The 13819-nt window shown below is 33.7% G+C and overlaps 2 protein-coding genes across 5 annotated transcripts in view; both read left to right on the forward strand.

Moving 5' to 3' along the window:
• The window catches only part of LOC106785915 (nuclear receptor coactivator 6-like), a 237998-nt gene that overhangs the window by 32613 nt on the left and 191566 nt on the right, over window positions 1–13819 (forward strand). The gene's annotated exons all lie outside the window — the stretch shown is intronic.
• Window positions 1–13819, forward strand: part of LOC106785916 — a 114379-nt gene that overhangs the window by 2528 nt on the left and 98032 nt on the right. Inside the window, exon 2 of the mRNA XM_014746746.1 lies at window positions 10885–10952. Within this exon, the coding sequence (XP_014602232.1) occupies window positions 10885–10952 (68 nt within the window). The remainder of the gene's footprint in view (window positions 1–10884; window positions 10953–13819) is intronic.

Raw genomic sequence — 13819 nt, forward strand, 5'->3', positions numbered from 1 at the left:
AGAGAGAGAGAGAGAGAGAGAGAGAGAGAGAGAGAGAGAGAGAGAGAGAGAGAGAGAGAGAAAGTAGGATTGATTATCGTTCTCTCTCATTCTCTCTTTACCTGCTGATTGTCATGTAAACCAGGATGCATGCGCGCATTTGGCCGTATTATGACGTAATGCATGACGGACGGTCTTCGCGGTAATTGCGTCCGGATAATGCATAAAACGGTTACGAGAGAGAAACGACTGGTTCTCTCTTTCTCTTTCTCTCTGTCTCTCTCTCTGTCTCTGTCTCTGTCTCTGTTTCTGTCTCTCTTGGTCTCTTTTCCGCCTCCTCCACTCTTTTCTCTTCGTCGATTGATCCGTTTGCGAGCGGATATGCAGCTCGGGTGGAAGGGTGAAGAGGAAGTGGAGGATGAGGTTGGAGAGGGTGGTGGTGGATGGTTGAAGCTCGATGGAGGTGGAATTGGCGGAGAAAAGGGATAATGGTGGGGATAGTTGGGACAGGGGGGTTGGCAAGGTGCTGTTGGAACGAAGGTATATATGAAAGAGAAAGATAGAAAGAGAGAGAGTGATCGAAGAAAGGGATGGTAGAGAGAAGAAGGAGAAGAGGCACGAGAAGCCAATTAATTTTACGATGGCAAACAGTGGGACTGTCGCAACGCCGTTTCTGCAGTTCACTGAAGTAATTAAAGTTTAAATTGTTTTGAAGAACAATAACGCCCTTCCACGGTGCTTCCTCTTATTCTCCTCCTACTTTTTTTCCTCCCCTTCCCCTTTATCTCTCTTTATCTCTAAATGTGAGCGCGAGAGAGGTAACGTCTCGTTCACGTCATCGTTGTCGTTGTCGTTGTCGTCCTCGTCCTCGTCCTCGTCCTCGTCGTCGTCACCGTGTCGGAGAACGACGTCGACTTATTGTTGATAAGGAGAAAAGGTTGAAAGGTTTTAATGAAATCCCAAGGAAACAGAGATGTTCGCACGGAAGTTTAAAGTATCAACTGTTCCATTGGTGATATTCTATTAGTATCTTTTACTGATTACTATGGAAAAAAGAAAGAAAAAGAAAGAAAAAGAAGAAAAAAAGAAAATGTCTGGAATTTAATCTTTTCAACGTTTTAAACTGACGGAATTCCTTTCCTATTTTTACTTTTCTTAGTTGAAAATACCTTGCGGATGGGCGTTCATAGTTGCGTGCGCTTATGTATGTATGTATGTGTAAGTTCTTTTAATGAAATTATTTACATTCAGAGCGTAAAAATTCATTCATAATTAATCCTCAAACATGAAATAGTACGTGTAATATTATGACCAGTTTGTAATTGCAATACGGTGTTTCTGTTGCACGTATAAAAAGATTTACTTCCTTTAACATTGATTTTTTTTTATATTACTTATTAATATATTCCAACATTTATTATCATAATCGTTATTGTTTTATTATAATTATTATTTTTATTAACAATAATATTATTTTACGTTAATGTGTTTTTTTGATTATACAATTTTACTTGTTTTTAATTTTCATATGTAAGTACTTTATACGTGTTTGTATAACTTACGCATACTTGCATTTATTTTAACTTCGTTGCCATAATTATGCCATAATACGTCAGTTTCTCTTCCTCTCTCTCTCTCTCTCGTTCTCTTTCTATCTCTTTCTCTTTCTCTTGTACTTTCTGTTCCTGTTCGTATCCTCGGCTTTCTCCGACGTAATTAAAATTCGAACGAATAGCAGCGAACCGAATAAATCGCTCGTCCTCTCGAACGAATTTACGAGATTCGCGAATGAAGCCGATCATTAATAACCGATTCTCGTAGGGAATAAAAGGAAGAAAAATTTACGAACGCGTATTAGGATCTGACTTGTAGGCGTTAATTAAATTTCATTATATCATATGTTTTTAATCGAGTACGTTGCTGCTGCTGCTGCTGCCAGTGCTATCCTTTATTCTTTCCGCACATTCATTCGAATAGAATTTAATTATTTCTTTTTCTCTATTTATCTTTTTTATATATATATTTTTCTTCTTGTTAAAAGAATAAATGTATAAAATGTGTATTTTCGTACATAGTTACGTACAAAATGTATATTTGTGTATATATTTTCAGTATTATTATAAATAATATTATAGTAATAACAATCATATTACCTATTCATTTCATTTAATTATCTCGTGCGTTTAAAAAAAAATGAAAAAACAAAATAGGAAAATGTAAACACCTTGATAATCACAGACAGCTTTTAATCCTAGTACGTAATTGAGAAAATTCCTCGTTGTTATTATAATAACTTATCTAGTGAAAGTCAACGATTTTAGGTGTTTTAAGATTGAAAAGAACAGTGAGGTAGTCGTGAGACATGCACAATGGCTAATTGTCGTCATTGACGCGTGGCTAAAGAGGAACGGAAAACCGGTGAACCGAACTCTGCAGGAGTAGTTTCCTGGTGAAATGAAACAAGGGTGGAAGGAGGTAGTACAAAAGAGAGAGAAAGAGAGAGAGAGAGAGAGAGAGTGAGAGAGTTAGTGGGAGGGGGTGGTAGGGGGAGTTGGTTGTCATAGGCGTTCTATGGTCGCCACATAGTCACGTCGTATACTCTTTCACAAACTCATTATGTTAGTAGTAGGAGTACTTACTCTCCACAAGAGAGAGAGTGAGAGAAAGAGAGAGAGAGCGGTTTTGGCTTTCTCTCTCTCTCTCTCTCTCTCTTTCTCCTACTCTCTATTTCGCTCCCTTTCACTTCTCTCTATCTCCTACAGCCCCGTCCACCACTAATTATAACCATGATCATGCCATGCATTAACTCTCCTTGTACAGTAATTGTTAATGAGAGCACACGAGCGATCGCATTACTACGGACCGTTCTGTAAGCTACCGCTTGTAATTAGAGTTATCCCTCCCCCTTTTACCTCTTCCTTTCTCCACCTTCCTCTCAATCCTCTTCCCTTACTCTCTTGCTTGCTCGTTTACTCGCTCGGTCTTTCTTTCTTTCTCTTTTTCGTTCTTTCTCTTTCGCAGCAACCACTATACTCAACTCCTCTATATCCCTTATTTTCCACCATTCCTTTGTTATCATCAATCTATTTCTTTTCGTATTCTCTTTATCTACATCCTACGTATTTTTGCAATTTTTTTTATTTTCTTTTTTTCTTTTTTTTTTTTTTTTGGCTATTTCCTATTATTTTAAGAGTATATTTTAAAGGAACAATGGAGAGATGAGAGATTTTATAATTAATTGATAAAGAATAATAAACGTTTTTTTAAGTTCAGTCTACGGTGAAATATTCGGTGCTAGTAATTATGATAGAAATTACAACAAATGTAAGATTAAATTAACTAATTGTTTTTTCTTTTTTGTATATAATTGCATGCTTATGTATGTGTTCATTATAAATAGCATAGAAATGTTTCAAAACTAAATGAAAATATAGTTACAGTTAGTTAAACCTATTAGTCGTATGCTATCGGCTGACGTAAAAGTATTTACGCTCGAAGACTTCGTCGTATCGACGAAAGAAAATATTTTCTTTTTCTTTTTTTTTTTTATCAATCACGCGAGAGGGGATATATGGGAATGATTTAAAAGATTATTTGGCAGGGAGAAACGAAACGATTCCGCAGTTCATCCGGCTGCTTCTCCTTGACCTACATTCAATCGCACCGATCCATTGTTCGTATCAGATTGCACCGGTCCGTAACACGAGGCACACTATCGTACTGATAAATTAATATGGCCTTCTTGCGGATACTAATTTAGCCGATTTCGCCACGAAGTCTCTCTCTCTCTCTCTTTCTATCTATCTATCTTTTTATGTCTCATTCTATCTCACTTTATCTTGTAGGGTTGTAATCTCCTAGAATCGTTCAGATTCAGCCAGCCTCCGCTGAAGCATTCTCGGAATCGTTGCGATCTAGACTCGTCCGTAAACGACCACGAACGATCGTTCAATAAAATCTATTCGGATTTATCTACTTGGACTTATCACGATGATCAAACGTAATTGCAGAGATGCGGTTGCGATTATTACGAGAAGAGGCGTTTCTTTCAAAAGCCATCGCGTATTATTATTATTCTCTTCTATCGTCGAGTAATACGTATCACGGAATTTATAGTCCTTTTAATTATCTAATATATTATATATATTATTATTGACTTATATATGTAAGGGCGTCCAGATGTTTCCTTTTAACATAGTTAGTCAATTGCCAAGTACGGACAAAAATAATATCCGTAACGTTCTCTAATAATCTATTATTTGTACGTTGTCACGTAGAGATGTTATAAATTCATTCGCACCAATTTATTCTATTTTATTAGCTAGTATTTATATGTCATTAAATAAATTTGTTTTTATAATATATGTGGTATAATTACATTTAGACTGTAATTTATGGATTATATACAAATTATATATACTCGTATTTTTGTTGTTTAATTTTGTTTGCACGAGTACTGTTACACCATAGGAACAAAGAACGGAGAAGAACTTTCGAATACGTTCGATTCTAATATTAGATAGACCTGCTTATAGGTTGGTTGGATTAGAAAATTTGAACGTTGCGGAAGATGATAAAACTGGTAGCTCGATAATGAACGTTAACGTTGAGCTCTAACTATTCATAGCACGTGCGGGATGTCATGCTTCTCGGTGGTGTACGTTGCCCGATTGCAGGCGTCAATTTGTAATGTGCTTCGTTTACGTTTTGTACGAGCTTAAACGTTCGATCGATCGTAATATATCTTTGATCGATACTCCAGAGAAATTAGATTAAGATCAATTTTACTAAACGTTAAATTACATTAATTTTGATCGTATACATTCGACGATTTAGAAACAAAAAAACAAAACAAAAAGAAGAGAAACAGCAACGAAATAATATAATATAAACAAGAAAAAAGTCAGTGATATACAAAGATATTTTTTCGAGAGTAAATAAATCGGTTTGTGGAAAACATTTCAAACGACATTTATATGTAAACATAATATAAATCTTTGATAACATTGAAAGAGAGTCAGTTTCATCTCGGCAGGAGTGAGTGAACGGTTAGTCTGTGATTTATTTTACATTTTATTTTATATTATTCTATTAGCATATAAAAGAAAAAATATGATCGTGCGTGTGTGTGTATTTAATATTTAATTTAGTATAATATATAGACAAGTAGAAATAACTGTTTCGATAATTTAATTTTTAGTTGGTTATTATGACAATTATGCGTCAGAAAAATATTATATTTATATGAATTCGAATTTTTATAATTTTGTTAATTATTTAATATGTTTAGAGAAATATCATTGATTGGTTATCACAGTTTATATTACTATTACACGATCATCATGACTTTTTTTTAATACAATAAAACAAAATCGATATATAGAAAATATTTAATCGGTGCGAAATCAATTGACTGATGATAAATTAGTACAGCGATTACTATTCTAAATATATAATCATATACGTATTAAACATTTTTCATATGATAAAATGAACACAAATTATTACTTGAATTAGATTGTAATTAAAGAATGATCATCTGATGCTTGTAGATGAATAACGTAATTAGTAATTAACTTATCGATATTTTATCCGTGAGAAAAGAAATTTTCTTTAACGAAAATCGTTTCCAACTAGTTAATAGGATATCTCTTCGTTATCTTGAAAGAAATTCTTAAAGATGGCACGAATGCATTTTAACGCGAAGAGAATACCGGTCTTTGTCGAGCAATGTTGGTGATGCTGGTGGTGGTGATGGTGATGGTGCAGCAGCAACGTATCCAGTAATTTTTCTTATTCTCTTTTTCCCTCGATGCAGCAAACATGCGATCGAGAAATAGAAAAAGTAAAAGAAAGAGAAAAAGAGTGGAAGGAAGAAAAGGATATGTAAAGGATCGTAAGTCGCGAAGTGCAAGGTGATTCACTGGCAACTTCAAGGTGAGCAAATTGCTCACCGGGGGCCGGTTTGAATTTCTTCGACGACGAGAGGGATACCTTTTTAATTTTATTTTATCTTATTTTGTTTTGTTTTGTTAAACGCTATGCTACCTGAACGATCTCTCTTTCTCTCTTTCTCCTTCTCTTTCTCTTTCTTTCCATCTTTCTATATCTTTCTATCTTCGTAATGAGATTCTCCATAAATTTTCTAAAGTCTTTTTTAATATTTTTCATCGAACTCTTGGAATAGGAATAATCTTCCATCGTATCGTAGAATAATTTACTTTGTAGATTAATTCTTATTTTAGATCGTAAAATTTCAATCCTAGAAATGATTAAATCAACTCCGTATCATTTTTTATTATAATAAATAACAAATTATTATTTTTATATTTAAAAAGAAGAAATAATTATTTTCGAATACAAAGTTAACGTTCGAATTAGTTCTATTCTTATTTCAAAATGACATAACGTTTTAGAGAGAGAGTTCATTTATATCGTTGATCATTCTAATGTAAATTTAGCTTTCTCTCTCTTTCTCTCTCTCTCTCTCTCTCTTTCTATCTTTTCTCTCTCATATTAACATTCGTAACGAGTTAAACTTGTGGAAAATCAATAGGTAACTATAAGTTGTATGGGAATATCACGAAGCAGTAGCAAATAGAAACCACTTTTGCTCTCACTTTCTTTTTTTATCGCTTAATGTTTTCAACGTATCCAGTTTCCCCTACTTGTTGTTGGTTTAGAACTTGAATGTCCAGGTGTCGGACATTTCTCGCGTAATCTTTCGCGTCGTTGTGTCTTCTGATATCTTGGCTGGCGTTCACCATCGTGCTCTCGGATAATTTGTTCACCTTGGATAAGTGCTCAGTATCCAAGCCACTCATACATGTAACCACTCACATGAAAGGTATCACGGATATGCGTGCGCTCGAACGCCTCTTCTCGTATTATTGCTAAATGTGTTATCATTAAATAAATTACCTTGGCTCACGAAGCTCGCCAACGATTTTGTCCTTTCTTCTTTGACTTGTCTCTTTCTTTCTCTTTCTCTTTCTCTTTCATTCTATGTCTCATCAGTCATCTCGATTTTTTCTTACCAAGCATCCGTGTACTTGTGTTGGATCATTCAGAATCTAATAACTTTTGCCGATCGTAATGATCAAAGTGTCGGTTGTTAACGTTGATATTTTATACAAAGAAAGTAAGAGGATCGATTGAGCCAAATTATGTAGAAATCCTGTGAACGATTTTAAAATAGAGTTAATGTATAATAATTTGCAAATTTTTTAGCATATTAAAATAATTGTATTTTTTATTAAGTATTTGATTGTGTATTTTATTTATCGTTCCTTTCAAATTCTTTATAATTCATCTCGTTTAATAACGAATATAATATATAATTAATATTATTATATATATTTTTAATTAATAAGATGAAAATAGAATTATGGTTTTGATAATGTTAATTATCAAAATGATTGTACAATTTTTAAATAATTATAAATAAATCAAATTATATATATATGATATAATATAATTCTTCTAAACGATGAGTAAAGACGATGACAAAATTATGGGCTTTGTATAGTGTTTAAATAATTTTTTTGTGCATTCTTATGGTCGGTAGATTTCTGCATAATTTGGTTCTATTAGAAAAATTGAGATAAAAAGGTGTACGCTATTCGAGCATTATCCTACAAAGCATCAATTACCATCACCGTCGTCTTATATTCTCTTTCTCTCTCTCTCTTTATCTCTGTCTCTCGTGTTATATTAACCCTCATCCTTCTTCTCACTCCATCGACGTGTAAAAGTCGCCTCGAGACGAAACTAGTCGAGACAAAATGGTTCCTCAGGGGCTAACGCGTTTTCAAGTCTACGGTCGTTAAGTATCTCTCTATGTCTCGTACTTTCTCGTTGACTAAAGATGATAGACATCATAAAATGATAATATGTAATCTTAAAGAGTTTTTTCTTTTCCTTTCTTTTTTTTTTTTACTTTTGATCTTTAGTTCGATGATTTCTCGGTATATAAAACATATCTCTCGAGTTTTCAATTAGGATAGTTCAATTTATTTCGAGATTATCGTTATCCTCAATTGGAAACATTTAATAATTATGTACATTTTATTTTTCTTACATTTGAAAATTTTTTTTATATTTTTGTATAGTTCTACAAAATTTCTATTCATTGACGACGACAGGCATCGTAAACCGTTAATACGTAATCTTGATTATATTTTTAAAATTCTTGGTCATTAGTTCGACGATTGTTCAATTCATTAAACATATTTCCTCGAACTATTAATTAGAATATAGTAAGATTTATTAATATATTATATACGTCTTATCTCTCGTACAATTAAATATCATTTGAAAAATCATAGAATGTCTGAACATTCTTGAACGAATCATTCATAACCATTTGTAGGAAATAACGTATATAAATATTTCATAAAAGTTTATTACGTCTACGTTCGTCGTAGTAATTGGGCTGGGGTTGGGGTTGGGGTTGGGAGTGGGGGTTTATCGAAGTTACCTTAAAGTGGGCGTTAAAATGAGACAATGATATCTTTCATAGTCGAAGGAAAGCGTACGCGGTAGTCCGTGAAAGATCGAAGTTACTAATCAGTGTCTAAGCAAAGCATAGTATAGAGAAGTATAGTTAGTAAGTCAGTATTATATTCTATATACGGTACAGAGGACGGAGCTAGTTCCGGTAACCCATAAGAGAGAAAAAAGAAATATCAAGAAAGAAAGAGAAAAAGAAGCAAACTTAGAAAGAGAGAAAAGGTTGGTGAAGAAGGAAAAGAGGAGAAGGGGAGGGGTTGGAGTTGGAAAAGGACGATCGGGAGTTATGCTAACGAGCACGGCGATTTGCGTTCCACTCTGTTTATCGTTGCGACCGTTGTGTGCAGCGGTTCCCTCTAACATAAGCGATTGGCAGAACGAGATTAGACCTCTCGAGCCTATTCGATAAGACCATTGTTGCCCGCACTCGTTTACTTTTAATGTCGAGCATAAAAAGTCCCCCAACCCTTTTATATGTTAGTAACGTGTTTTGTCGAGATGCGCTGATTTTAACGCAATAACAACACCATTTTATCTTACTTACTGTGTATTTATTATTTTGACACTCTTTTTTCCTTTCAAATTAATTCTTTTTTTCCGAGTTTGGTTTTATTCAAAGTATGGTTCTTTGTAAAGACTCCATTTTTTTTGGTTTCTTTTTTTTTTTTACCTATCTTCCTGTAAGATCAAAAATTGCAAGTTTATTTTTACCCTCCCACGCGTATTTTATGACTTTTATTTTGTATTTTTTTATTCTTTTAATCTCAAGTTCAATAACCCTGCTAGATCTACGATCTTTCCACGTATTCCACGTATTCCATTTCATTTTTGTTCTCTTTTTCTCATTTATTTCTAAATCCTTTATTTCATGTCGTTTAGATAACACTAATCGTTCAACGTATATGCTTATCATAAACATAAAATGTATATACATTAATCGATCTCAAAACTCCAACGACTGATCGATCCTCCTTTTCTCTCTATTTTTTTTTCAACACAAAAATCCACTTATATACACGTCATGCCAGAAATTAGAAAATAAAATGATTACTAACTCATGAGATACTACTACCGACGTTATAATTAATGATGATTCTCCGATAAATAAACGACGACTATGACCACGTTAATGCGTAAAGATAGAGATATTACAATATTGCATATATATTTATGGTGTAAATAAGAAAAAAAAAATTTCAGAAAAAAAAGAAGAACCTAGAAAGAAAGAAAGAAAGCGACTAATGTAAGTAAGTAAGCAAACGCTTTCGCGAAACGAGAAATCTCATGGATTCCAAGAAATTACGCGTAATTAGCGAAAGACAGAAGGAACAGAACTATCCATCGTTTCTATCTTAGTTCTAGTCGTAAGGCTCGTTGTAAGCACATCGATCTTCGTACTTTCTCCGTTCGTTTTCTAACGGGGCTAACTTGAATAGCAAAGTTTCCGTTTCAACGATGCTTTTTACTATATAACCACTATACTAAATGCATTTTCCTCTTTGCGATAGGATCGAAGAGGCTTAGCTAGGATCGTACTTTACTACTCTCCTTCTCTTATCTTACATTAGTCTCTCTCTCTTGGGGTATATACTAATATGTATATGTGTGTGTGATCTGATTTGATGTGATGTGATGTGATGTGTATATGTATTTGTGTGTGCGCTCGCGCACTCGTCCAATGACTCCTTTTAGCCGACGTGCGCCGCATGCAGTGCCCTCATAAATCCGTCAAGCAAACATCATTAACTTGGTGTTATTGGTGCTTGCTTGCTTGCTTGCTTGCTAGCAACTGGCGCAGGCGGTCTTCTTGGCACTCGCAAACGGCCCTCTTCTCTTCGACTATTCTCGACCGCTTCCACGATGAATCAAGACGGTTTAGAAAGGCTTGTTCATAGAGAGAAAGAGAATGACTCGCTTAGAGAGACGAACGCATGCTGCTTTATGTTCCCTTTAATTCGATCCGCACGAATGACGATCCCATAGCATCGACCGATCCTATTTTTTCTTTTTTTTTTTTTCTTTTTTTATTTGCCATTACGATTGCTTTTTTACTCGCCTTGTGTTTATTTTTTCTTTTTTATATTTTGTTTGTCCGATTTCTAAGAAATCAAACTATCTATCGATATTTTAATCATCGTTTTATTTTTAATTTAAGTTTGCACTAGTACTCTGTTTTAAATCCAGACATTCTCTCTTTTTTTTTTTTCTTTTCTTGGTTGAGTATTATAAAAAAAAAGTGTTGCAAAATTGCACACATTATTGTTTGTTTTTCTAATAAAAAGAATATATTTATATGTTACGTATAAATATATTGAATCGAAATAATCGATTAATTTGAAGACAATTTGATAGAAATAATTAAACTGACGTTCGTATGTGTTTTTCTAATTTCAGGTAATTCACCTACTACACGTTTTGGAACGAGGCACATTAGCTCGGCACGAAATCTTCGCACGTTTCAAGTACGTAACTCGAGGTTATGCATTTCATTCTGGCTCATAGTACCAGAGTAGTACACTAGCGGTGGTATGTTTGCACGAAGCACGCAGAAAATGAACGTCCCTTTAGGTACCATCGTGACTACGTTAAAATGTTCTACGAGGTTATCTCAGTGTTCTTATTACCTTTACCGCAAACGTGTTCTTTCTTATAAGCAGATTTAATAAGGCACTTTTGCCACCGAGAACGTGCTACTTTGCATCGTTTGTATAAGGAAAACTGTTACTATATATATATATATATATATTTAGGAATCTCGTTTAAACATGCGAAATTTAAATAGCTTATGTAAAATTTACGAGTTTTAGTTGGGTCAAGGTTGCTCAGAATCGTCTTCCTATGAATTTTACAATAAATTGTCGAATTAATTAAAAGTTACGCTGATTTTTCAATTTATTTTAGAAATGATTCAATTTCATTATTTTTCTATTTAGAAAAGAGAAATAATCTCAAAAACACATATTCTAATAATGTATTTGAACGAAATCGTATCTGTTGTAAATAATATTTTTAACGTAGTAAATTCAAGCCAGTACCTTTCTGGTTACTCGTATTCTTTTTTCTCCGATGTATTAAATTACTGACAATTTTTTTACGATTTTACGTTGTACAGCAGATACATGCGTTCCCGTACGCTTATGTGTATGTAAATATATGTCTAACGAAATATAAAAGGTATTCAAAGAGATCGATGCAATTCCCGAATACGATATGGATGGTTGCAATTCTTTTTCTCTCTCTCTCTCTTTTACTTTTTTCTCTCTGTTTGGAAAAAAAAAACTATGGATGGAAAAGAGCGTAGAGAGAGAGTGCATTGCGACAAAATTTTTACGTCGGACAAAGTAATTTTTCCAGCACATATCCGATTCATAGAAATACACCGGGGGAACGAAGGTATCGAAAACTTGGTTCGGATCGTGCGTTTTACGGCAATATCATCCACTGTCCATTTTATTTTCCTCTCTTTTTTTTTTCTTTTTTTTTTTTTTTTTTTTTTTTTTTTTTTTTTTCCTTTTTTTTTTCACCGTTGTCGATATCGATGCACCGTGAAATATAATTTCCGGTGACTACGTAGTTCATATAAAAAAGAGAGAGAGAGAGAGGAAAAAAAAGAATAATAAAAGTGTATATATAAAGTTCAATAAATGGACGTGTATACGTTACTATCATATGTGCATTCGTATTACACATGGAATGCATGTATTACATTTATTTATATATGTATATAGATATACATAGTATATATAATACTACATATTGGAAATAAACGTAGGATGGTTTGAACGAATAACAGGATCGATACGTTATTTACCAATACTTTCGTTAGTAATCGTAGCGATGCCTTACGATGGACAGTAAAACGTGTAATAAACTTAGCAAAACTGTATATGTTTCGATGAAAAACGTCAAATCGTATATATGGAAAGTTACAAAAGGAGTTTTACGGTGGTAATAAGAAGATATACGTTCTTTGTGTTACAAGTGTATACTTGCTTATTATATTGAATAACTTATTTTAGATACACGCTTATATATTTATGTTCTGTTCATTTCCGATATCCATCAAAAGGATTGATTTATTATTTGGTTATTTATAGATCGGATAGTTAAAATAAGAATTATTTTGATCGTATTATTATATTGTAAGTATAGACGTATGAACAAAAAAGGAAAAAGAAAAGAAAGATTAAAAAATCATGTCAAAGATAAACATCGAGACACACCCATCGTCTTTATTATCCACTTGGAAGTTACCAGTTGGACGATCCAATTAGGCTTCGGAATATCGTAAACGTCGTTCTGCTTGAACCTCGGTGCCGAACGAAGAGAAAATTCTTACGATGTGAGGCCTGGTAACGTGGGTGGTCCTTGAAGGTGTTCAACTACATACATACATACATGGTTCGTCGTTTCTTCAATCGGTTATCCGTGTATCGATCGGGTACGATTAAAGTCTCGTCGGAGACTGGGGACCCCTTCGTAAAGATGTAATCCGTTTGGTGTTTCTTACTGTCACAAATGGAAACTCACAAATGATAGAGGAAGAAAGAAAGATACAGAGAGACAGAGAGAGAAAGATAGTTATTTCGTAATAAGAACGTGTTCACGCGCGAAAGCGAACGATTTCGATCTTTCGATCAGAGGGTATGACTCATACAGGACAAGATTTTTTTTTAACGAGCTTTTCTTTCTCTACTGACTAACAAAAGAAAAGAAAGAAGATAAATACCAAATGTTGTTGGTGGTATCGGTCCAGCATCATCATCATCATCATCATCATCATCATCATAATCATCTTGATTCTCATCCTCATCCTCATCTCTCGCATTTGTTCTCGCTCGGTTAACCGACTTTCTCCTTCAAACCGAATCATTAGCTTTCACTCGTGTGAATTATAGCCGGCTCACCGTAGTACACGGTGAACTTATTAGAGGACTCGATGGACGTACCGAGAAGAAATAGTATAGATATATACGTATTGTATATATCATGCTCGAATAGTAGACGTTTTACGATATTGTACTCGCAAATTATAAGTGGCAACTTTCCGTAAAATTTATCAAGAGAAAAGTCAGAGTCAGCTTGAATTTGTATCCGCTTGGTATTGTCGACACGATCGACCCCATAAAATAACATATTCATATTATTTCTAAATTATTCTCATAAATTATATGGTAATTCTAAGCAAAAGTTTTCTATCATTTTCTTATCAAATATTCAATCTACAATATTATTTATTCAATGCCATTGTACCGAGTTATATAAAGTACACATATTGCTTTTTCACTTTTCTCTATTAATAACTCCAAAAAAAAAAAAAAAAAAAAAA

This window comes from Polistes canadensis, unplaced genomic scaffold (genome assembly GCF_001313835.1).
Source record: "Polistes canadensis isolate GaletaPanama2010 unplaced genomic scaffold, ASM131383v1 scaffold_59, whole genome shotgun sequence".
Classification (NCBI taxonomy): Eukaryota; Metazoa; Arthropoda; class Insecta; order Hymenoptera; family Vespidae; genus Polistes; species Polistes canadensis.